We start from the raw sequence: 25,893 nt of genomic DNA, 5'->3' as shown, positions 1-25,893 counted from the left end.
CACATGAAAGGGTATTAATATAGTAGTACAGTCAAAAAGGTTAACTTGATGAATGAATTACTCTCTATAAAGCTGCTAAGTTTGGAAATAAGGTTTCTTGAGACAGGAACAAGAATTGAAATGAGAAGTAGTTATCAAAAACACTTGAAATATAATACCTTGGAAATATAATACCTCATTGGTGTTATCTTTATTTTGTGCAGCCATTGCCAAAATCTAAAAAAACCTCTAGCAAAGGCAACAAAAAAGAACGGAATAGTTCTGGAATGGCCAGGAAAGCTAAGCGAACCAAATGTCCTGAAATTCTTTCGGATGAATCCAGCAGCGATGAAGACGAGAAGAAAAATAAGGAAGAGTCTTCAGATGAGGAAGATAAAGAAAGTGAAGAGGAGGTAAAATGTTGGGGATTTTTTTCTCTATCCATGGGCAGAGTTAAATACTCTTTTTTTATTGTTGTTATTTCCCCAGTACAATTTTTTTTCCCTACTGTACAGCATGGTGACCCAGTTACACGATACATGTACACGTTCTGTTTTCTCACATTATCATGTTCCATCATCAGTGACTAGACATAGTTCCCATCGCTACACCGCAGGATCTCATTGCTAATCCATTCCAAAGACAGTAGTTTGCATCTGTTAACCCCAGGCTCCCAATCCATCCCTCTCCTTCCCTCTCCCCCTTGGCAACCACAAGTTTATTCTCCAAGTCCATGATTTTCTTTTCTGTGGAAATATTCTTTTTTTTTTTTTTTTTTTTGGTCTTTTTGCCATTTCTTGGGCCGCTCCTGCGGCATATGGAGATTCCCAGGCTAGGGGTGGAATCAGAGCTGTAGCTGCCAGCCTACACCAGAGCCACAGCAACGCCAAATCCGAGCCACATCTGCAACCTACACCACAGCTCACGGCAACGCCAGATCGTTAACCCACTGAGCAAGGGCAGGGGTCGAACCCACAACCTCATGGTTCCTAGTTGGATTCGTTAACCACTGCGCCACGACGGGAACTCCTTTTTTTTTTTTTTTTTGGTCTTTTTGCCATATTCTTGATAAATAATAGTTATAGCCAGAAAGCATAGATTGAAGCAACTGTATCTGTACCATATTGGTGATTGTTAATTCTGAAGACAGAAATGATTATGTATAAACCCTTCCTTTCTCTTGAGGAGCTTTTAGTTTTATTGCCATGCCAGAGTGTAAGATTTAGAAAAGAATGAGGATGGTTGGACTGGATTTGAGCTGGACCTTGTAGCCTGGCGTAGGTAAGTGGTGGGGAAGGGGTTATGTCCTGATGGGAACACAAAGAAGGAAATTTTTTGAGAATTTCTTTGTAGTATGTTAGTATTTTTTAAGATTGACTTGAACCAGTTTATTCTGTTTTTTGTAGAAAGCTAAGGGATTTAAGGACCAGCATTTTTTTTTCCCCTCAGCACAGGGATTGTATAATGAGAATAGAAGCATTTGAAGTTTGTTTATTTATTTATTTATTTTGCTTTTTTTTAGGGCCACACTTGAGGCATATGGAGGTTCCCAGGCTAGGTGTCTAATCGGAGCTACAGCTGCTGGCCTACATCACAGCCACAGCAACATGAGATCCGAGCCACGTCTGCGACCTACACCACAGCTCACGGCAATGCCAGATCCTTAACCCACTGAGCGAGGCCAGGGATTGAACCCGCAACCTCATGGTTTCTGGTCAGATTGGTTTCCATTGAGCCGTGACAGGAACTCTTTTTTTTTTTTTTTTTCCTTTGAAGTTTATTTTCTTTGTGGGCACATTTTGTATTTCTTGGAATTGCCTGCCAGTTTTTTTTTTAACTTGGTAGTATTCATGAAATATTGAGAATATTTAGCTTCCAAAGTGAACCTTGAGGGAGAGCTGCTGAACCATTCAAGGGTTTGACTTTACCCTCTCCTTAACGCCTTAATGCGTATCTTCAATCAGGTAGGTGAGGGAGAGTGGGTACAAGGAGATGATTTCCTGTTATTGTTAAATAGTGTTTTGGTGCCCCCTTTAATGGTCAGAACTTGCCGTGTAAACTGGTTGATCCCCCTTGTCTCACTTAAGGACTTGATTAATGTGGCTTGGCATTTTGGGCTAAGATGATTTGTTGCTGTGCAGGTCTGTCTTGTGCATTGCAGACTGCCCACTAGATGCCAGTAGCACACCTCCTCCCCCAGCCTCCAGTTGTAGAAAACAAGTCTCTAGATGTTGGCAAAAATCACCTTTAGTTGATAACTACTGAATTATAATGAAGATGTGGTGAACTCTGGTTTTATATGTATACATTTTCTGTTACATTTGTCTTTCTGTGTTTAAAATCCATGCTTGTTTTAGTGGCAAAATTTATAAAGACTTTTTAAAGCTAAGTATGAAATGCATCTTAACTTTAAAAAGGATATTATAGATCTAGCAAGTGTTTCATAATTAGTATCTTAGTATATATTTGATGTGACAGAAGATGAGTAATCTGAGCATTAAGGTTTTTATGGAATAGATTTTAAGAACATGTAGGAGGAAAATGTGTTTGTTTATATGTGAATATGTAATAGTAGCAATTTTGCAGTAATAGATTTCTTCATTCAAGAAATTTTTTGGCTATCTACTATGTGTATTGGCTGTGTTTCCCAAAACCTTTTTGTTTTTTTTTGTTTTTTGTTTTTTTTTTTAGGGCTGCACCCATGGCAAATGGAGGTTCCCAGGCTAGGGGTCAAATCAGAGCTGTAGCTGCAGGTCTATGCCACAGCCACAGCAACATGGGATCCAAGCTGTGTCTGCAACCTACACCACAGCTCATGGCAATGCAAGATCCTTAACCCACAGAGTGAGGCCTGGGATCAAACCTGCATCCTCATGGATGCTAGTCAGATTCGTTTCCACTGAGCCATTTTGGGAACACCCTGCCCCAAAACCTTTTTAAGGGCAGATTTAAAGCATAAAAAGTTCTGATAGAACATAAACATCTCATTTTTTTCATAGAGGCTATATGATTATGAGCATGGCCTTTTTAAACTATCTGGGTTCATATCCCAGCTGTACTCTGATTATCACTGTATGACCTTGGGCAAGTTACTCGTAAGCTCTATTAACCCACTTTCCCATCTGTAAAACAGGGATAATAATAGTACCAGCCTCAGAGGATTGTTTTAAGTGGCTTTATTTAAAGCATTTAGAGGGGTCCTAAAAAGACAAATAATAAAATAATATTTTTTAAAGTATTTTAAACAGTAAAATTAAAGCACTTAGAGCAGTGCTTGGTACAAGTAACTACATAGATATTAGCTGCTGCTCTTACTCTTAAGATAACTTTTTATCACATGTAAGATTTCTAAATGCAGTTTTACTGTCATTACTAAGGTGAAGGCTAAAAAAGTGAGGATATTTTACACTCATTTTCTTATTTGCTTCTCAGATTGCCCCAGTGTTATAAATAGAGTTAGTTGATGTCTGTGAATATAGATGACCCCTGATTTATAACCTTACTGGTTCTTGGATAATGATCACAAGTGGAACCATCCCACTACACATTAAAGCCTCTCTTTCTCCATTGCTGTAAATGAGGATCTTTTGCCAGAAAGCCAGGTTAAATGATGATAATCCGGGGAGTTCCCATTGTGGCTCAGTAGTGACGAACCACAAGGATGCGGGTTCAGTCCCTGGCCTCACTCTGAGGGTTGAGGATCCAGCTTTTCTGTGAGCTGTGGTGTAGGTCGCAGATGCTGTTTGGACCTGGCATTGCTGTGGCTGTGGCGTATACCAGCAGCTGCAGCTCTGATTCTGCCCTTAGCCTGGGAACTTGCATATACTGCAAATGTGGCCCTCTGAAAAAGAAAAAGAGAAAGACAGAAAATAAATCCATGGAGGAAAAACCAAAAATGCATTTATAGACATTAAGTATATAAAGACACTCAATATAAAATCTGTACCATAATGCTTTATTTTCTGCTTTGGTTTTTCTGTTTGGGCTGATACTGACAGACTTCATAAAATAAATATAATGCCAATAAAGTCTGAACTGAGAAATCTTTCTTTTTTCCTGATAAGTCACCATCCAACAAATAGAGGTATTCTTCTTTTCTCTAAAGACCCTTTCAAATTTAGGGCTATCCTCCTCAAAACTTTTGCTGATTCCATTACTGTGGAAGTCTCAGGTTGCCTTTGAAAGGTAAGTGCTAGCAGAAGGGACAGTATTTCTGTAGTATCTTTGTTTTTTACTGACTCTGTTTTTTCGAATACTCAGTTAAGTGGCAGCCTTGTTAGGGACTTCTAGATGAAGGTATTTTTGGTCAGTGCTGTGAAAGGTCCTGTTTTCTAAGAGGCCATACAAAAGAGATGTAGATAGGTTGAAAATATTAAGGATTGCTTGCAGATGGGACTTTTTTGCAGATTTTTTTCAGGGGAAATTACTAGGTTAATATTATTTATTTCCTAAAATGAAATTTTCCTTCATAGATAAGACTTCTCCCTGTTAAGGACAGCTTCTTGTTCAGTTTTAGATTCTTAGAGTAAATAACTGTGAACTTGTGTGTTTCCTCTGTAAATTGAGACCTTTGGACTAAAAAATCTGTATTGCTGAAGTCAGAAATCCAGATTAAGTTACAATTGTTCATTAGCCAGTCAGATTGAATATTATTTACCTGCTACTTTTCATATTTACCTATTAAGTCATTTACAAGATGTATTCACGACATGTTAGCCAGTAATTGCTAAGGTACTTTGTTTAAGGGTCTCTGTACCTCTGTCTCTATGATACGTAGCCAAGGGTTGAACAGCAGTTTTTAATGCTCTATTTGTTTAGAATTAATTCAAATGATAAGGTGCTCTTGGGTAATAATTCCTTTAAAAAAAGAGCTGCTTTAAACTTCTTAATTGTCTTGGCTCTTGGATATTTGCTGACTTAGGGCAGTGGAAGAAGAGTAATTTGGAGCCAGGAAGAACTGGTACATCAAGTTTTTTTAAAATGAGAGAATAGAGGTTTAATTATTTTCTATAAAAGAAAGGAAAAGCCGTGCTCCCCACATTGAAGAACACATTTCTGATCTTTTAGACCCTTAAAAACTAGCCTAATACTTGTGCAGGTTTTGTCTTCTCGTCTTGTTGTAACACATGCTGTATCTTTAGGAAAGTGTAAAACTAGGTTTTTACTTCATGAGCATTGAATTTATTTGAATGTTCTGAAATACGTCATGAATGTCTTCAGCTCTAAATACTTCAAAACCCTACCAGTAATGTCCAAACAAGCGATTCTTTTTCTTTGATGACAAGAAGTCCACACACAGACAGTTCTGGGCCAGTACAGTGGTTCAGGAGAGGTATCGAGGGTTTGGGGACATCTCTTCCTGAGCCTCCGTATTTGCATGTGACATTTAACCTTAGATCTTACCTACAGGCCTTGTATCCCTGTACCAGACAGAGAAGAGCACAGGGCTTTCTTCTTGTGATGTTTGGCTTTTTTTGTTTTATTTTTCTTGAGAGGGATAACTTTTACCAAAGATCTCCATGTTTGTCCCATTGGCCAGTACTTTGTTACCCGGTCACCTCTAGTTGCAGGGGAAGCTGGCAAACCCCTAGTGACAGATTGTCTCCCTCTATAGGAAGAAGGCAGATAAAAAGTGGGATGTTGATTGGACCATTTGAGGAATTATTTGGTAGTGGTGGGATGGTGAATGTGAAAGTTTTGTTAGTCCTTAGTTGTATTCTAAAAAATAAGAATTCCCCCATCTCAATTTGATCAAAGGAAATACAGAATTACATAAAGTATTAAAATCTTTTGTTGGAAGGCAAAGTTGAATAATTACCACAATAAAATCTATTTAAGCTCATTTTCATAATCTTGTGAAATGAAGCAAAGCTTGCACATTCTTTACTCTTGGCACTTTCAAGTTTTCTCAGCCAAGTTGTTGAAAGAATAGTGTATTTTAAGCTAATATTTATTTTGTTCATCTGTTCACCCAGTACAACCTTTCTGCTGTGAGGACAGGATTCTGGCTCTGTGACAGGCGTCTTTTTTGGAGACCCTCCTTCAAGAGCCCTGCTGCCTATAAAAGATAGGTAAGCCTTCTCCCAAGATTTTTTTTTGCCTTCCTTCAAAAAGTGCTTGTGTCATTCACCTGATTCAGTACCGACACATGGAAAATCTGCTTCAATTTTTAAAAAGTTCACATTATTACAGTACATGATACAATTTTTAGATTATAGTACATTGTACTGTCTGAAATTAATGGCAGCTGTCAGTTTTATCTCTTTTCCTGTAGCACATCAAAAATACCTACAATACCGGATGGTCCTGAATAAATCACAGCATATTCAGAAATGTAAGCCAGAATCATAGAAATAAATTCCGTAACAATTTGGAAACTGGCTCTTCTTTTTTTAGTATTAATATTATTATCATTTTATTTTGAACATAAAGCTATAGAACCTAAATCATGTGACAGAAAAGTAAATACTTAAATACATTAAAAAAAAAGACTCACAGAAAGTATCACATGGCAAAAGAAGTAAAGAACAGGTGCGGGAGTTGGTTGATAGTGTGGCACTGGAGATGACAGAGTGGTTGCAGAGCTGTTGCGCCCCTGGGTTCAGTGAGTGCTGAGGTGGCTCCTACAAGTGCAGATACAGGAGCAGTAGTAGTTGCAGGTTCAATCAGCAGGCATACTAGTTCTTACCCTGGTTCTTGGTCTCCTGTAGCACCAGCTGCATGTTCTCTCCTGAGGGATGGTAAATCTTCCTTGGGCTTTATGTCTACTGTAGGAACAGGTGCAGGTTCTACCTGCAGGAGAAACTGGCTTTTTCTATGTATGTATTTATTTTCTTTTTCCATCTAATTTTTTCCTATATGTTTTGCTAAAAGGTTAAAAGTCTTGCCTCCTAATTTGATTAAATAACAGAGGTGTTAACTATCATGAGTACTTCCAACATTTTTCCTTCATAATGCCACGTAATATGTTTAATTGCTGAAATATTCAGAATATTTTAAAGAATATTTAAAATAAGGGACTAGGAGTTCCCATCGTGGCGCAGTGGTTAACGAATCCGACTGGGAACCATGAGGTTGCGGGTTCGGTCCCTGCCCTTGCTCAGTGGGTTAACGATCTGGCGTTGCCATGAGCTGTGGTGTAGGTCGCAGACGCGGCTCGGATCCCACGTTGCTGTGGCTCTGGCATAGGCCGGTGGCTATAGCTCCGATTAGACCCCTAGCCTGGGAACCTCCACATGCTGCGGGAGCGGCCCAAGAAATAGCAAAAAGACAAAAAAATAAATAAAATAAGGGACTAGCACTTGGTTTTTAATGTAATCATTTTCATTGCTCAGTTCAATAAATTAGAACTGTGCTATAAATGCTGTTGGGGTTACAGAAGTTATTTTCTACTCCAATACCACTTGAATGATGAAAATCTCTGTTGGAGAGAGATGGAAGAAGTACTGATTGAAATTGAAATTGACCTTGGAAATAGAGTTGGATGTGTGAATAGACATAGGGAGTAGGAAAGTACTTTGACAGACACGCTTGCTTATGATTAGGTAGTTTGTCCAGAAGTAAAGCTGTGGGAGATGTAGCTAGAGCAACCAGTGTTGAAGCCAGGCTGTAGAGAACCCACATGCTTGGCCGTTGTGTGACTAACAACCTTTGGGGATAGAAGCATCATTCTTGTTTCAAAATGATCATTTTATTCTTCCTGAACGTTTTGCTATGTGGGGAAAAAAGGACATGGCCTTTGTCTTCCAGGAACTGACAGTCAACCAGGAGAGAAGTACCATTCTTTCAATAAGCATGTTTTGGTACATTGAGCACCTACTCTGTGCCGTGTACTTTTCACATCTTGCATCTCATTTTGACTCCATGAGAGAGGATGAAATTTCTTCATTTTTGTGCTTTGAGGGTGTAGTAAATATCCAACTTTCCAGAGCTTCTCATTCATATACTTGTGTCTTCAGCTCTACATCCAAATCTGATCCTAGGCAATAGCTTTAGGAATGTTGTTAGTATGAGCATATAACCAGTTCTGCGTGTAAAAATTTAAAACTAAAAGCTGTTTATGTAAGTATCCTTGATTTCTTTTTGCTTTTACCTTTTCTTTATATATCTCTAATCATTCCTAATCTAGACCAGGAGTTGGCAAAACTGTTGCCTGTGTGCCAGATCCAGCCTGTGGTCTGTTTTTGTATAGCCTGGAAGCTAAGAATGGTTCTTCCATTTTTTAAATATTTGTAAAGAAAAGATGAATGTGCAACAGTGACCACATGAGCCAGAAGAGGCTAAAATATTTACTATCTGGCATTTTATGGAAAAGGCTTGATGACAGATCTATATCTTACATTTCTCTCATTTTACCTGGCTCCTAGGTGAGTTAAGCTGTGGGGCTTTTTAAAAATACGTAGGTCCCCAGGCTCCACCTTGGATGATTTGATCTAATAGTCTTTTTTTTTCCTCTTTCTCTTAAATGTACAACCTATATATAGATGAGTTGTGCCAGTAGACAGTGATATTAAATATCAGGAAGTTTGGCTAATAGGGAAAAAAATGTTTGCCTTAGCAAGCAGTGATTCTAATGATAGATCTGTAAAGGTTATCTAGTCTCCAAGGATCTTTTCCTATCTCAGTTTTCGAAATAATTACATAGAAACTTCTAAAAGTGCCACTTCCAAACTCTTCAGTGGAGATCAAAAAAACAAATCAGATAGGGTCTTTAGGGTCTTTTTTGTTAAGCTGTTCAATCTAGTTGGCGGGAGGGGAGAGGTTAAAGATTAAGGGGAAAAAAGTACAGGAAAATAGCACTTAAGAGCCCGGAAAGTGGTTTGGTCCCATAATGTAGAAGCTCAAATGGAGTATTTACCTCTTTCTTAGGGGTAGGTAAGCAACAAAGATCCAGACAGAGAAACTTCAAAGGAGGTAACAGTTTGATCTGAGCCTTAAAAGATAAATGGGAGAGTTTAGCATAATGAAAGAAAAAAATTAGGAGAAAACTACAAAATTGGATTCTTCTGAGGCCCATATTAGCTAAAAAAATTTTTTTTTCCCCTAGAGAAATGATCCTAGAGCCCATACCTTTGGAGGTGAGGGCCAGAAATAGCACTGATCCCTAGTTAGGTTGTCCTTTTCTGCCAACATTTTTTATTCTTTGTTACTGTTAGTAACGTTTGCATGTAATGGAAAAGGAGTTGAATTTAACAGTATAATAAGTAGGTTATGATGTAATTGACTTGCTGCACTAGTTTAGTTCAGTAGTTTCACTTCTGGCTTAAATAGGTGTATTAGTCATTTCTATAAGCAACTAATGCAGTAGGAGGCATGCTGGACTTAAGGTCTTGCTGCTTACTAGCTGTAAGACATTGGCTTACTTATAAGTTTGCAGATATATTTTCCTCATTTGTGAAATAGACTACTCGGATTTATTTATTTGCTTTGTTTTTTAGCTCATATGAGATGGTGTATGTGAAAGCAGTGCTACGCAAATACCTTTTTTCTCCCTTCTAATTGCATTTTTAACCATGTCCTGGGTCAGAGTATTGGTGAACCAGATCCTGCAAATGATACAAAGGTGAACATGGCAAGAAAAATTTAAGTGCCTCCCATATGGCAAACACTCTTGTGGTTGCCAGGGACAGGTAGAGCTAAGTTAGATAGTCTCATGTCTCTTCTCATGGAGACTGTCAGCTGTGCCCTTAAGAAACAGAGTGTACTGGGAGAACAGACATGTAAATAACTTCAGTTTAATAAGTGCTTTCTTTGGTGCTTCGCATGTATTTGCTGATTTATCCTCATAAAAAATTCTGCACTGTGGCCATAGTTCATTCAATTTGCAATGTCTCTAAGGCATCATTTTAATGTAGATTGAAAAATGTACCCCTAAATCTAAGATAAGATGTGGGGGTGTTAAATTTAGCAAGGTCTGGTATTACTACCTCCATTTTACAGATGGGGAATCAGGCACAGGGGAAGACAAGTGATTTGCCTGAGAATGCAAAAATTAGTCACTGGTAGAGTCAGGATTTGAACCAGCAAGTTTGGCCCTAAAAACCTATGTTCTTTTTCACTGCTTCAGAATATCTGCCATGAAGCAGGATAAATGAATGGTAGGTCACGGGACTATAGAATAATCAAATTGGTGCTATTATGAAAGATTTGGAGGAGATGATTGCTAAATTGTGTTTAGAATCATGAATGCAATTTTCCTAAAGAGCATAAGGGGAATAAAAGTACTGAAAAAGTTAATGTCAAATTTAAGTAGGTATGGTTTAACTTCTCAGCTCTCCCAGGGCCCCTTTTCATTACTTCCAAAATACCAGATTACCTTATTTGCCTTAACTCCCAAAAATTGTTTTGCGTATTGCATATCAAGGTCTGTCCTTGAGATACTTTGTTTTCCAAAGTTAGGTCTTCTACCTATACCTAATATCTTCAGGGCAGCTGAAGTGATTCTTAGCACCTGCAAGGCTAAAGCACATGATGTGAGTTAGTTATCTGATTGCTTCCCTGTGTAACATTAAATCTATAGGTATGAGTTTCTACAGAATTTATTTATTTTACTATTCAGCTTTCACTGTTTCCCCAGGCCCACACTTAATGGTATAAAAGATACTTTACTGAATTCCTACCTTAACTTCATCTCAAAGTAATTTGTAATTATTTATTAAAGATGAGTGAAATACAGTATAAATAACATAATTTATTATTATGGGGGTTTGGATGTTTGTGAGGACTGGGAGGTTTGTGAGTTAGCCCTGTTTACCAGAATGTAATGAAATACGCATGATGTATCATGGTTAACGCAAGTGTCATTGTGTTTATATCTTATTGTTATTATTGTGCTTAGCTTTTAATTTTTTTGCTATTTTAGGGCCATACCCTTGGCATATGGAGGTTCCCAGGCTAGGGGTCAAATCAGAACTGTAGCCACCGGCCTACACCACAGCCACAGCAACTTGGGATCCTAGCTGTGTCTGCAACCTACACCATAGCTCAAGGCAATGCTGGATCCTTAACCTACTGAGTGAGGCCAGGGATCAAACCCACATCCTCATGGATCCTAGTCAGGTTCGTTAACTGCTGAGCTGAGAAGGGAACTCCTCTGCTTAGCTTTTAAAGAAAACTTTTAAGTTATTGGAAGATAATAGATGCCTATAATGAAAGAAATTTTTTTTACTAAAGGAAGCACTCATATTAGTAATGAGAGCTAATATTTATTGTTTCCTATGTGCCTAGCACCATTAAAAGTACTTTTTTACTTTTAATATATTAACCCCCCCACAAGGCCACTAATTATCTCTCTCATTTTGTAAACGAGGAAACTAGCAACTAAAGATGTGTTGGAGCTAAGCAGCTTGCTTCTAGAACACATACTCTTTTTTTTTTGGCTTTTTAGGGCCGCACTTGCGGCACATGGAGGTTCCTAGGCTAGGGGTCAAATTGGAGCTGCTGCCCAGCCTACACCACAGCCATGGCAACATGGGATCTAAGCTGAGCTACAGCCTACACCACAGCTCACAGTAGTGCCGGATCCTTAACCCACTGATTGAGGCCAGCATGAGCATCCTCATGGATACTAATCAGGTTTGTTTCTGCTGAGCCACAATGGGAACTCCTCCAGAGCCCACTCTCTTACCTATTTGGTTGTATCTTCTATAGCACTTGTGACAATATGTTTGCATACTGTTTTGTTAATAGTTAATAGGCTAGTTGTCCATTTAAAAATCTGTAGAACACTATTCCTGTCAAGATTAAATATAGAAGGGGAGTTCCCGTGTCATGGCGCAGTGGTTAACGAATCCGACTAGGAACCATGAGGTTTCGGGTTCAGTCCCTGGCCTCGCTCAGTGGGTTAAGGATCCAGCATTGCCTTGAGCTGTGGTGTAGGTTGCAGACGCAGCTCGGATCCCGTGTTGCTGTGGCTGTGGTGTAGGCCGGTGGCTACGGCTCCGATTTGCCCCCTAGCCTGGGAATCTCCATATGCTGCGGGAGCGGCCCTAGAAAAAGGCCAAAAAAAGGGACAAAAATAAATAAATAAATAAATAAAGAAGGAAGCATAGTTTCAGTTCTTTATCTAGTAGTAACATTTTATGAAGATGGCTTAATTATTCTTTATCACTGCAGATTTTTTTTTTTCAAATTATTATCACTCTCAATTTGCAGGTTTAAAAGTGGCACCATATTGTTATTAATAGCCTTAATGCCCTGGCCTTTAAAGGCTCTGGAGGTATTTTAATTATCTGATTCTGGAGTTCCTGTCATGGCTCAGTGGTTAATAAATCCAATTAGGAACCATGAGGTTGTGGGTTCAATTCCTGACCTCGCTCAGTGGGTCAAAGATCCGGCGTTGCTGTGAGCTGTGGTGTAGGTTGCAGACGCAGCTCTGCTCCCACGTTGCAGTGGCTCTAGAGTAGATTAGACTCTACCCTGGGAACCTCCATATGCCGCGGGTGTGGCCCTAGAAAAGACACACAAAAAATCTGATTCTGATTATCTAATTTGAATAGGGATCAAGTAATAATACTTAAAACATTATTGCTATCCCTTCCTCGCTCATTCCCCCCAACCCTTTCGGTAATAAGTTTCTTATGTGCATGACCTACAGGTCCGGATTTTACGAACCTTTAAGTGAAGAATGCTTCTGTAATAGTGATAATTTTATTGTGTGTATTAAGAGCATCAGCAGAACTTGGGGATGTTTACGTATTCCTTTTCAGAGCCTAATGTGGTGCTTATGAAGTAGGTGGACGCTTAATAAAACTTGGTTCAAGTTAGTGATAGAAAACTAATGAACCATTCATTGATGCCCTTCTGGCAACCCCCACTATCTGGAACACCTCTGAGAATTAAGAAGAAAGTATAAATGGCCTCTAAATAGCAAAAATCCATAGGTAAGTTCATAGACTTTTAGAAGCACGTTGGCCCCTGCACATTCTTAAATGCATTTTTAGTAGCAGTTAAACTAGGTAGGTTAGCTGCTTCCTGGCCAGCATTATATTACTGAGTTATGCAGGGTAATATCAGACTTTGCACAGGGGATGGCAGTGTAGCAAGAGGAAAGACACACTAAAATCCAATGAACTACATTTAGAAATAGCTTGAGCCAACCTAACTTTAGAGCAGATTGCTCTGGATAGTTTAGTTTTCTTTTAAGTTGAACACAATGTCTGTCTTTGTGGGGGAAAAAACATATTTTGATGATAATCAGAAATTAATAAAGTATAAAACATTTGGAGAAACATTCTATCAAAAGTGAGTAGTATTTTTAGTGTATAAATATGAGACTTGAAGTTATCTTGGGACGCTTGCCTTGTATAGAATACTTTTTAACCTTTAAGAATGTCGAAGGAGTTCCCTTGTGGCTCATAGGGTTAAGGATCCATCGTTGTCACTGCAGCAGCTTGGGTCGCTGCTGTGGCGTGGGTTTGCTCCTTGGCCTGGGAACTTGCGCATGCCATGGATGCTGCCAAAAAAAAAAAAGTTAATGAAGATTAGTATTTCCTAATTTCATAGACTACTTAAGACAAAGTACAAACTATAGTTTTTTCATTTTTAATCTGTCCATGTGTATTTGCGTTTATTAGCTATGAGTTATTGTTTAAGAATACCAATTCTGGACTCAGATCTATTTGAATCTCACTTGATTTTATTAATTACATGACAGTGGACACAACCTCTCTGTGGTTTCCTCATATTTATATAGTTAATGGCCGATTACTTTGCACTCTGCAGTATTTTAGGAGTTAGGGATGTATCAGTGAACACAGGCAGGTCAAAAAATCCTTGTTCTCATGGAACTTACCTTTTAGTTGGTTGGGATAGATTGACAATAAATAACAATATTAATGGTACCTGTATTTAGAGGTTATTGTTCAAGTTCTTATTATGCATATGAAGTTTTCTGTGTAGAGTATGAAATAAATGTGGGCCTCTAATTAAGTGTGGTGAGTATATTGGTCATCTCAAAAATTGGTAGTCATAATTTTTCATTGATAATATCGACTACATTAATGTTTCTGTAATATTGTTGAGGGGTGTGGAGGATTAGAGGGATGGCAGTTAATCTCTCATCACTGTATGTACTTTGATTTTTTTTCCAACAGCCACCAAAAAAGACAGCCAAAAAAGAAAAACCCAAACAGAAAGCCACTTCTAAAAGTAAAAAATCTGTAAAAAGTGCTAATGTTAAAAAGGCAGATAGCAGCACCACCAAGAAGAATCAAAACAGTTCCAAAAAAGGTACGTTGGAAATGAAACATTTTCAGCAACTATAAAGATATAACTTATGTGCCGCAACGTTGTTTTAAGCCTGTGTGAAAAATAGCTAAACTGGAGGACACTGGGGGGCAGTAGTGTCCCAGTTTTTATAATTTTTCAAAATTGACAATTCCAGTGCATGTTTTATAGGTAATGTAGAGTGGTGATTTATAATTTTTTTTTTTTTTTTTTTTTTTGGTCTTTTTGTCTTTTGTTGTTGTTGTTGCTATTTCTTGGGCCGCTCCCGCGGCATATGGAAGTTCCCAGGCTAGGGGTTGAATCGGAGCTGTAGCCACCGGCCTACGCCAGAGCCACAGCAACGCGGGATCCGAGCCGCATCTGCAACCTACACCACAGCTCACGGCAACGCCGGATCATTAACCCACTGAGCAAGGGCAGGGACCGAACCCGCAACCTCATGGTTCCTAGTCGGATTCATTAACCACTGCGCCACGACGGGAACTCCGATTTATAATTTTTTTGATCTAATCTCCTTTGAGCTTCTGGCGAATACTTACAGAATTGTTCTGTATCTTGAATGTTAATTTATTATGTACAAATATTTATTCTCATGTAATAAAATCTTACTTTTAGAAAGTGAATCTGAAGATAGTTCAGATGATGAACCTCTCATTAAAAAGTTGAAGAAACCTCCTACAGATGAAGAGTTAAAGGAAACAGTAAAGAAGTTATTGGCCAGCGCTAACTTGGAGGAAGTCACAATGAAGCAGATTTGCAAAGAGGTGATTGGGCAGATGCTGAGATCATTTTGCTTTTATTTGATCATTCTTTCACCCATCCCTCAATTCAAAGCTAGATTCTTATGTATATTCATTCATTGAACAAATGTTTATTGAACATGTCAGTTCAGTAAATATTTGCCCCATTGGAGTCATTTCATAAATAACAGTAGAATGCACACAGTGACCTTTAAGGTGATACATTCCAAACTTCATAGGAAATGTTCTCGTCCTCATCTGGAAACTATTTTTATTGATGTGTCTCTAGGTTATGTTTTTAAAAGCAGAATCTTGTGGACCCCCTTATTTTCAGTGTTACTGTGTTAAATGAGATCTTGTAGATTAGGTTTTTAGCTCAAACTTCTGTGAAGCTCTTTTGTTACTTCTCAGGAAATAAAGTGATCTAATCTTGAGTATGATTCCATAGAGATTCCATATTCTAGATCAAAACTGGAAGATTTCAAAGCCTACTTTTCATAGTAAAATGAAATTGAAATTTGAAAGGTACCAAAGGGGAAATATTCTTTAAGACATTGATTATTGTTTTGTTTCCTCATTCAGCATTCACTGAGCCTCCATCAGGCGCCAGGATAGATGTTAGAGGTCGAACTGCAGAAGCCGTTACTTGGCTTCAGTGGTCTTGTGGTCTCGTGGGAAGAGATAGCTGTGTAGTCACTGGAGTATTGTGTGTGAGAGCTGTGTTATAAGAGTGTGGAGGTGCCACTACCCACAGGACAGAGTACCTGCTTGGGACTAGGAGGTGGGGGATCTGAAAAGGCGTCTTGGAGCTCCAGCATTCATACTGTTAAAGACTGTTGACACATCCACATAAAATAATGACTATGAGGAATAGTCATTAGTTTAATTTGGCTGAAGACTAGAGTTGGAAGGAATTCTTCACAGAAGTTAGGAAAGAACACTGAAAGTTTCCAGATTTTACATGACTTGTTAAAGAATTTGATTTTCTTCGGGAGGCTAATGGGGAATTGGGAGTCTGAGTAGGTTATTGAGAGCTGTTTGGCAGGGACATAACACCATCAGATTTTTTTTTTTTTTTAAGAGTCATCCTAGACACATCAAGAAGAACAGACTGGTAAAATAGGAGATGAGAGGCAAGAGAAACCCAGTTTACATCATAATCAGAGTTACAGGTTTACTATAGTCCAAGTTTGAAGTCAGGAGAGCCTAGTCACAGGTTGCTTCCTTGTGGGTAGGAAGGAAGGGCTTGGGTGCATTAATCAGAGTAGGGGATAGAACCAAAAGAAGCCTTAGTTTTTGAGGAATCGAGTTTTGCTCTAGACATTTTTAGATGGGGTTCTTGAAACATACAAGTGGGAAAAATTGTGAACAGTATAATTCTACAGGTAGGAGAGAAACCTAGACCAGCCTGTTCCTGGAAGTAAACCAGAAGTATAGGTGAGGTGGCCCAGCGAAGAAGAGGAAGGGTGAGAAAAGCAAAGGACAGAGTCCTGGAGACCATTAACAGCATCAAATTGTTGAGAAGTAATTGCTACAAAATACAAGAAATGTAGTCAGTAGTAGAAGGCAGGCCAGAGAGAGTAGTGGTTTAAAAGCCAAGTGAGCAGAGTTTCACAAAGACAGTCAGGAAGGGGTAGTGCCAAGTAGGAAAAAGTATTTGACTTTAGACAGGACAATGGCCATGGAAAGGCAGTTCACAGGAAAGAAACATAATGACCTGTAAACATGAAAACAACCTTCCCTACTCCTGAGGAAGATAGAAATGGAAAGGAAATGTTTTTGTTTATTAGCTTTAACAAAATCTTTATAAACAGTTTTCAGGGTTGGCAAGGGTAGAGGGAAATAAACTCTCATCCTTTAAGCTGTAACAACTTGGGAGAATAATTAGGTGGTATGTTAAAATTTATTTTTATTTTTAAGATTTTCGCTTTTTCTATTCTAGTTGATTTACAGTGTTCTCTCAATTTCTGCTCTACAGCAAAGTGACTCGGTCATACGTATATACACACACACACACACACATTCTTTTTCTCACATTATCCTCCATAATGTTCCATCACAAGTGACCAGATATCATTCCCTGTGCTATACAGCAGGATCTCATTGCTCATCCACTCCAAATACAATAGTTTGTTTGCATCTATTAACCCCAAACTCCCAGTCCATCCCACTCCCTCCCCATCTCCCTTGGCAGCCACACGTCTGTTCTCCAAGTCCATGAGTTACTTTCTTTTCAGAAGATAGGCTCATTTGTGCCATGTTTTAGATTCCAGATATAAGTGATATGTGGTATTTGTCTTTTTCTTTCTGACTTAATTTCACTTAGTATGAGAATTGTTGGTTCCATCCATGCTGCTGTAAATGGCATCACTTTGTTCTTTTTTATGGTGGAGTAGTATTCCATTGAATATACCACATGTTCTTAATCCATTCATCTGTCGTTGGACATCTAGTTTGTTCACATAAGAGCCGTTTTGAAGGGTGGTAAATGCAAGAGTTATTTACCCTTGGACTGAGAATTAATAGTTGAGGGAAAGTGAATGAATTAAAGCTTCTGTTTTAGTAATGAAATTGGGGGAAGATACAAGTTGGTAAAAACTCGATTTTAAGGTCAGGGAGGGAAAGCAGAAGCATGTGTTGGGCTAAGGGACAGTGCTGGGATAGGAGAAGCTGAGGTATAGGAGCCCTAAGGGGTGGGTCTCTGCAGACGTAAAGGAAACGGAACTGTTGATGAATCCAGATACGAATGAACTGGTGAGAGGAACGGGTACATCAGAAAGGGGAAGGAACTCATAGTAATGGCTTCTTGGCTGAGAGCAAGAGTGTGGGACACTGGAATAAGGGGGTGAAATTGCCACTGATGAGAATGCAAGGGGGACCTGATAAGAATTCCTTGGGATTTCTAGGGAGCCTTTGACTTCGAATACCATGAACTTAAAAAGGGACCATTCTTTTCAAAGTTAACCATAGGAAAGTTGGAAGTTGGTAGTTAGACCAATTCCGGGTTGGAATTTTGCAGAGAAAGTATAATGGGCAAACAATTAGAGTAATGTAAATAAATGATTGACTCAGTTTGCAGGGTTTGGGAAACTGCAGTGTGTAGGCCATTGCAACACAACGGTACCCCTTCCTTTAAGTATTGTCCATGGCAGCTTTTATGTTACAATGGCATAGTTGGTAGCTGTGACAGAAACTGCCGCTAGAAAAACTGAAATCATTTACTGTCTAGCCCTTTATGGAAAATGTTTGCTGACCTTGAATTACACAGTAGGAGTGAAGCCAACAAGGTGTATATGGAAAGTTAGACCAGAAGTCATTCGTGAAGCCAAACAGCAGGTGTTAACTTGGGGGGTTTAGAGAGTGAAAGTTTAGGAGTAGAGGATGCAGTGATGTAACTGGATCTCAGTGATACAACTTCAGGGAAGGATTAAGCACTGGAGTTGAGACTGAAATTCATTAGAGTTCAAGCTAAGGAATCCTAAGTAGTGTTAGATGATGTAGCAGAAGAAATAAGAGGCTATCTAAAAAATATCTGACAAGTAACTTTAATATATAAAGAACTTCATGTAACTAAGATCAGTCTAGATATTTTTCTCACCCAGGTTTATTCAGCTAAAATTCCGACTTTATAAAACACTGAAGATGTTCACATGCTAGTTTATTTTCTGCTCTATATACAGTATTACTAAAAAACTACTCATTTGCTGTAGAATTCTACATGGTGAGCCACTGATTAGAATGTATTGTTTGAACTTATATATGTAGCTCTGTGTATACAACACACATTTTCTCATTATCCAGAGAGAATATTAGATTTTTTAATTTACTTTTAAGATTATTTTTCATTTTCACTGTAGGTATATGAAAGTTACCCTGCTTATGACTTAACTGAAAGAAAGGAGTTCATAAAAACAACTGTTAAAGAGGTAAATATATTCTTTTCCATCTTTGATCCTTTTTAACAAAAAGACAAATTGTGTATCAAATACTGCATATTTTTCAAAATATTCATATCATTAAGTATTTCATTTGATGCTCAGATTTCCTCAAAATAGATGGGAAAGACAGTTATTTTCATCCCCATGTTAAATTCTGAACATTAGTGACAGAACCTGGCCTCAGATGAAGCTGTGAGCTCAGTGTACACAAGTGGCTGGGCATCTCAGAGTTCACGCAACCACCTGAGCACACGCGCTTGTTCACCAGTTAAAGGCAGGAGAAGAACAGTGGTAGCTGATTTCCCCATGGTCATAGTAGTGAAATAGAAGTTAAAAAATAAAATGTTGATTGATGTGTACCAAGTGTTTTATGTTGGGTATGGAGAAATAATGTTTCTCTTTCATTACAGCTGATTTCTTGAGAAAGAGGACAAAGACAGTTGACTTGTAACCATGGATTTAAAGATCTGATTTAAACCATTATACCAGCAAAGAGAATGTATTTCCTTTTCTAAATCCTTGCAAGCGTTGTGTTGGTAGAACTTCCTGCTGACCTTTTAATCTTGAGTGTTACATAATCTGAGTTGGCTGTTTTAAATTGCATTTCTATGCAGTTTTTAGTTTAAATTTTTGCATGGCAGTAAGTGTCCGTTGCTTTTATAGTTGTATTTTGTACATTGGATTTCTTTATATAAGGTTATAGATTCTTGAACTGTAGTTTTTAGTGTGTGCTCAATATTAGCTTAAGACATACTTTTAATCAAGTAGAACAGAAACTATTATAACTGGCATTTATACATGCAGAGACTATTGCAGTATTTAGTATATGAAATATTTTGAATACACATCTGTCAGTGTGAACACTCAGTGGCAGTGTGTTCATCATATTAAAAATACACAAGCTTCAGCTGTCCAGATGACTGAACCGGAACTTTCTCCTGCATGTGTATATATGTCAAATTGTCAGCATGACAAGAGTGACAGATGTTATTTTTGTATTTTTAAAAACAAATTTGTTGTATATAAAGTTTTTTTATTTCTTTTGTGCAGATCAATTTTTAAATTCATATAAGTAGGTATCTTTACAGTTAAAAACTATGAAATGTCAGTGTTCAGCCAGATGGTATGTCGGAGCAGAGAAAGTCAGAATTCAGTGAAGAAATCACTGAAGGAACAGAGAGTTCTCTGTTTTGCCTGGGAAGTGTCATCTATTTGTAGTTTTAGTGTTAACTCTGCGACAGTGTGTGTAGATAGATACATTTTATATTAAGGATAGACCAAAATCAACACGTTGAAACTTCAAAAATTTGGTAAAGATTGGGGTTAAGTACAAGCACATTTGGCTTATAATAATGAATTGATTTTTATTGACTGCTTTTGCCCATATAAAATCCTGCTAGAGGAAATCTGGCCACCTTATAATTATGGAAAAGTCCCCATTGTAGTGCCAGAAGATGATAATATGTAGATAATGTGTAGATGTGGGTACCTGACAAAGTATTTCTCAAAAGTGATAACAGGATTATTTTTTTAAAAATTTAATGTATTCGTGGAATCAGGGGTATTAGACTTTAAATTTTGGCCAATCAGGATTCTAAATGATCAACATATGGACGGACCACTCCTGAATGAGACTAATTTTGTCTTTTAAATTTGACTGTCTTAATCAGTTTATTAAATCTCTGAATTTTAAAATAAAACATGCTGCTTATGCAAGAATTAGGCCTTTGATAAACTATTTGAGTGTTTATCTTTGCATCACAGAACAGAAATATATAAAAATGATGTTGACTGTTAACAGGTATTTTCACAGGTTTGACTTGTTTCTTGATAAAGTTATTAAGACACTAGAGACAAGCTATGCTAAATACAAATGAATGGAATAAACATCTAATGAGACTTAAGAATTGGCCTTTGGTTTTAAATATTTAATTTGTTCCTAGAAACCTTGTCAATAAAAATAATAACTAAATGCCTTCGTCTTTTTGCATTTGATGTCGTATTTCAGAACAGAGATTTTTAGATGTGTTTAGCCATATAGCCTATACAATTTGGAGTGCTCGTTAGTGGTACTGTATTACTTACTACATTACAAAGAAATCATAACAGTCATTAATCTCATGACCATTTATTTGAGAGGGGATACACAGTAATGCCTGTGAACTAAAAAGTTTAAAGGGTTTGGCAGTTGAAGGGACTGGTTTGGCACCTGTGAAGGGTCGTGGTAAAGTTGTATCTACTTGAGATGTGCATTTATCACTACAGTTCACAGTGTATTTGAAAAAAAGTAATTTTTATTAAGCGGTTTTACACAATTAGCTGTTCACAGTCTTGCAGTTAAAACATTGTGTATGCTCACTGCTTACTCAATTACAAACTCTTCAGACAGCAGTGAAAAACACACTCAAAGAAACCCAAGGAAAAAAATACCATGGTTCCATAATGTTGGGTGCTATCACTTGAGCTAGGAACTGAGGGTGTTTTTTTTTTAAATATATATTTACTGTTTCCCCCTTGTTTGCTTATAGCACAGTACAAGTTTAAGTGCCCAGAAACTAAAGTAATAATTTACCGTGAACCATTTCAGCTTAAAATATTTTTGCATTTTATCACTTGACACATAATATTCTTTAAACATTTTAGTATATAACACTTTAAAGCAGAATACTTCCCAATCAGTACCAATGTCTCATCAGATAACGTACATTTTCCTGTTAACTTTGAACCCAATATACTGCTACTGGCTTTTTTTCTGATTGTATCATACTTTGATGGGAGGGAGGTATGTCTTAAGTTCAGTCTAAAGTCCACTGTGTTCTTTGCATAAAATGACTATTTCTACTAAGAAGCAGACCTTAAATTTTAAAAATACCTAATGTTCTAAAAAGTGATTTTAAAGTCATTTTGAGTCCCTTTTTTTAAGCTGACCAGTTATACTGAAAGAATTATTCAAAAGACTTTTTAAAACAAAAGCACTTATCCATACTTCTGACCTGTAAACTGAAGCTTCCCAAAGTTCGTCCCTGAAAGATGAGCTTAGTTTAAATGACGTATTTTTTTGTCATGAGCAAAAAAAAAAGTAAATATTTGCCGTGTTCTCAGGCTTTTAAGATATGGCTTATAAAATGTGTAATATTTATCAGGATATCTCAGATTTTTCTGCAGTTTTCCAGTGGGCCTGCCTATGGAATACTGAAAACATAATTCTATAAAAAATAGTCCTTGAGATTGAATCAGTTATTTTAAAAGATGAGGCAGTGGGGGAAGCTTTTATTAAATTATTCTGATAAGATCATTTTGCTAGTGGTTGCCAAAATTAAGGCTGTTCAAAATGTACCATCTGTCCAAACATGGCTCTAAGAAAAATAGCCATATTCCATGTCTAAAATATGAAGACCACATTATCTCTCTCCCGTTCTCAATGATGCATTCATTATCTGTACTGGTAAAGGAATTGGAAATTTCACTGTTTTGCCAATGAGTACACAAATCTAAAATGTTGTATTATAAAAGATACCTGAATTTAAATTTCTTTTTAATAGCCAATGGGAAGAAATATGTACAATATAAAATAGTCTAGAAGATTCATTTACTTTTTGACTGAAGAGTTGGTACTGTATCCAAAAAGGAAAGATTTCTAAGTTTTAAGTAAACGCTTAATATTGGAGCTATATAAAAATCTTAAGGCTCATTGGCAAAGATACTGATAAATTGTCATAGAAGAAAAGTACATGGCTTTATCTTACGATTGCTGCCTGGTTTCTCAGTGTGAAAGTTGGTCAGCTAAAAAAAATGTCAAATTTAAAGGGAATCTCCAACCATGGAAGAATCATACCAAGGTCTTTAAGGTTCTATTCTGCCTTATTCTGAAATCCAGAAGATTTATTAGCACTAGTCAGACCTGTGGAAAATGCAATTAAATATAAGTGCTTGTAAAAGGATTGTGGGGGGGGGAGGAGGCTAGTGCCTTCAGAGTGGTAAAATGGGTTTACGTTACCATGCCTGCCACTAGAAACATTTCAGTTTTGCTACCCAGTGAAGGTTTTTGTTTGATTTGACGAAAGTGAGGTTTAACATGCTTTTCAAACTTTCCGTTTGCAGTACAGAAGAAAGCTGGGTCCAGACATTCTGTTTAAAATGCTGCAATCTTGCTTGCTTCTCGAACACCACTCAAATATGCCCCTGTAACAGTTTGTGGGAAATGCCTGTTTGTTGCCTGTTTAAAAAAAAAGGAAAAAAAAAAAGTGTATAATTGAGATCATGTATAAGGAGTTCAAATGAAAAAATCAAAAGCTTCTCTGACCCCCTGAATATAAAGATTGGTGCCGCTCCTGTGTGCTCATATTAACACTCAACTCACCCATTCATAGCACTTGAACTTTGCTGGTTTGTCTCACCATGTTTCACCAAACTCATTCTTCACAGGAGTCGGTGCTCCTATGAAGTTTTTTGTGGCATTAATTAATATTATCTATGTGTGCCAGGTACTGGAATTAGGAATAATGAGTAAAACATAGTCCGTTCCCAGGAGACAAGTAATCAAAGTTAAAAGCAGTGATAAATGAAACGAGCACAAAAAGTGAACCACAATTCATCTCCGGCTGGAGTTTTGCTAGATGGGTGTAAATGAGAGGATAGAGCTGAGTTACTCTAAGGATGGACCAGTTCAACAGGAAAGGAGACGAGAGGAATGAGGACTGTCAGGGGGAGAACTTCAACTTGTCTAGGAGGCTGTAGTGGGAACAGAATAAGCAAACCAGAAGGATGGGAAAGCAGGAGACGAATTCATGACTGTAGGGGAGGTAATAAGGACAAGGTCTGGGAAGCAGTGAAGGAAAAGAGTAGCTGTAAAGGAAAGGAGTATAGGTTACATCATGAAAAGCGAGGATAAGAAAGAATACCTCGTGAACTAATACACGTTGCATGTCACCTAAACTGATGGCTGGGACGGAGTGGAAAACATCCACGTGCCAAAGACTCTAGTAAATGGAGGAATGGTCAGGAGGTCAGTAGGAATACAATTACTCGGGGCGGGGGGGCAGTGGCAGAGTGACAGAAACTTCAAAGAAACGGATTTTATAAGAAGAGGTAACAACTATATCAAAGCATCAAAGTCAAAAAGCTTCTTGACCCTGCTCATGATCCTTCACACACCTGAGCCTAACAGGACCGTCTCTTAGAAGTGGCTCACAGTTGTTGCCTGGCAGCCACTGGGCTCTATTCCTACAGAGCTGGCTCTTCAGAGGCCAAGGAGGAACCAAAGATCACTGGTTTTAAAATGATACTCTTTTGTAATCAAAAATCCCAAAGAGTGAAAAATAAATATACTATTTTATTTATTTGTCTTTTTTTAGGGCTGTAGGTGTGGCATATGGAGGTTACCAGGCTAGGGCTTGAATCTGAGCTGTTGCTGCCCACCTACATCACAGCAACACAGGATCCAAGCTGTGTCTGTGACCTACACCACAGCTCACAGCAACGCTGGATCCTTATAACCCAGTGAGCAAGGGCCAGGGATTGAACCCGCGTCCTCATGGATGCTAGTCGGGTTAACTGCTGAGCCATGATGGGAACTCCTATACTATTTTAGATGAATCTAGGACAGCTGTGTAGTCCCCAACTACAATATACAATGTATATTAGAATATAAAAAGTCTTCCTACCCTCAAGTAGAATAAAAAGACAAACAACAGCAAAGGAAATTAGATTATTAATTCAAGACCTCCAATATATGAAACAGGAGATCCAGAAATGAAAAGTTGTGAGAAGAAAATGAGTAAGAAAATCTAGGATAAAGGACATCAGGTCCAAGATTACAAGGAATTAAAAAAAAAAAAAAAAAAAGCACAGAAAGGGTCAGAAATCAGTACCGGTGAGGATGTGAAGTGACTGGAACCTTTATGTGCTGTGTGCAGCGGTGTAGCTGCTGTGGAAAACACAATGGTGGCCTCAAAATAAAGATAGAATCAATGTATGATCTAGCACCACTTCTGGGTATATACCCCAAATAACAGAAAGCAGGTTCTTGAAGAGTTATTTGTACACAACAGCCAAGAAAGATGGAAGTAACTCAAGCATCCATGATAGATGAATAAACAAAAATGTTTATCATCATATATATACGATGGAGTACTATTTAGTCTTAAAAAAGGATATTCTGATATGCCACCACATGGATAAACCCTGAGGACCCTATGCTAAGTGAAATCAAATACTGTATGATTCCACTTACATGACGAAGTCCTTAAAACAAAGAGATAGAAAGCTGCCTGGTGGTTGCAGTGTCAGGGAGGAGTTGTTTAATGGGTAGAGTTTCAGTTCTGCAGTATAAAAAGTTCCTGGAGATGGATGGTAGCAATGGTTGTGTAACAATGTGGATGTATTTAAGGCCACACAACTACACACTTGGAAACTGTTAGGGTGGTAAATTTTCTGTTTTCCACAATTTAAGAAATAAATATTAAAGAGCGGGATCTAGGAAATAAAAACCCCAAGCCTGGAAAGTGGGAAGGCCAGTTCTTGCAGGATCTCTGAGAGCAGCCAGCAGAGGGAGCAGAGGGAAGATGCCAGCAAAGAGGGTGTGAAGAAACAACCTACAGGCCAGCCACAGGGACTCCACTGTGAGTGTGGAAGAGTGAGGAGGCTTAAGGAGCCGTTTAAAAAGAATTCAGCCCATGAAAAAAGAGGCCATTATGACTGAAGAGAAAACAGCAGTGAGCAGCCACACCATATAAGCACTGACACCAGTTTAATTAAGTATGAAATAACCAGAGACCCAATGGACTGACTACATCTTCAGCCTGGTAGGAAGCTGGGAGATAATGTCTAACTTTGTTTTTTTTTTTTTAAATACTTTTAATCTTTTCCATTATAGTTGGTTTACTATGTTCTGTCAATTTCTACTATACAGCAAAGTGACCCAGTCTCACACACACACACACACACACACACATTCTTTTTCTCACATTATCCTCCATCATGTTCCATCACAAGTGACTGGATATAGTTCC

General features: G+C 38.0%; 2 protein-coding genes and 1 long non-coding RNA gene across 12 annotated transcripts in view; 1 reads left to right on the top strand and 2 right to left on the bottom strand.

The window, feature by feature from the left end:
- Positions 1–20,855, top strand: part of DEK (DEK proto-oncogene) — a 33,924-nt gene extending 13,069 nt beyond the window's left edge. For 2 of the 7 annotated variants that reach the window (XR_014809643.1, XR_014809644.1), the window contains exons 7-12: positions 204–392; positions 5,955–6,050; positions 14,073–14,208; positions 14,821–14,969; positions 18,803–18,871; positions 19,294–20,855. Coding sequence is in view for 2 of the 7 variants with exons in the window: in XM_001927909.7 (XP_001927944.1) it covers positions 204–392; positions 14,073–14,208; positions 14,821–14,969; positions 18,803–18,871; positions 19,294–19,305 (555 nt within the window). In the remaining 5 variants the exon portion in view is untranslated. Of the gene's footprint in view, positions 1–203; positions 2,675–3,762; positions 4,999–5,954; positions 6,051–7,235; positions 7,270–14,072; positions 14,209–14,820; positions 14,970–18,802; positions 18,872–19,293 lie in introns of those variants that run through there. The other 5 variants (XM_001927909.7, XM_005665607.4, XR_014809642.1 and 2 more) reach the window with 4 other exon arrangements.
- LOC146401205 (uncharacterized) lies at positions 1,730–7,266 on the bottom strand. The gene is made up of 2 exons (XR_014809682.1): positions 3,757–7,266; positions 1,730–2,672 (listed from the first exon to the last, which is right to left on the bottom strand). It is a non-coding gene; the product is annotated as an uncharacterized LOC146401205 (long non-coding RNA).
- A 304-nt stretch (positions 20,856–21,159) lies between the features above and the next one.
- KDM1B (lysine demethylase 1B) overlaps positions 21,160–25,893 on the bottom strand; it is a 55,817-nt gene continuing 51,083 nt past the window's right edge. For all 4 annotated transcript variants that reach the window (XR_014809635.1, XR_014809634.1, XM_013977460.3 and 1 more), the window contains one exon: positions 21,160–23,099. Coding sequence is in view for 2 of the 4 variants with exons in the window: in XM_013977460.3 (XP_013832914.1) it covers positions 23,016–23,099 (84 nt within the window). In the remaining 2 variants the exon portion in view is untranslated. The remainder of the gene's footprint in view (positions 23,100–25,893) is intronic.

This window comes from Sus scrofa, chromosome 7, assembly GCF_054392235.1.
Source record: "Sus scrofa isolate SSC_HxYL_T2T_F1_AM1 chromosome 7, Sscrofa_HxYL_maternal_Yorkshire_Landrace_v2.0, whole genome shotgun sequence".
Taxonomy (NCBI): domain Eukaryota; kingdom Metazoa; phylum Chordata; class Mammalia; order Artiodactyla; family Suidae; genus Sus; species Sus scrofa.
The sequence above is the reverse complement of the archived record's forward strand: the minus strand, read 5'-3'. Positions and strand labels throughout refer to the sequence as shown.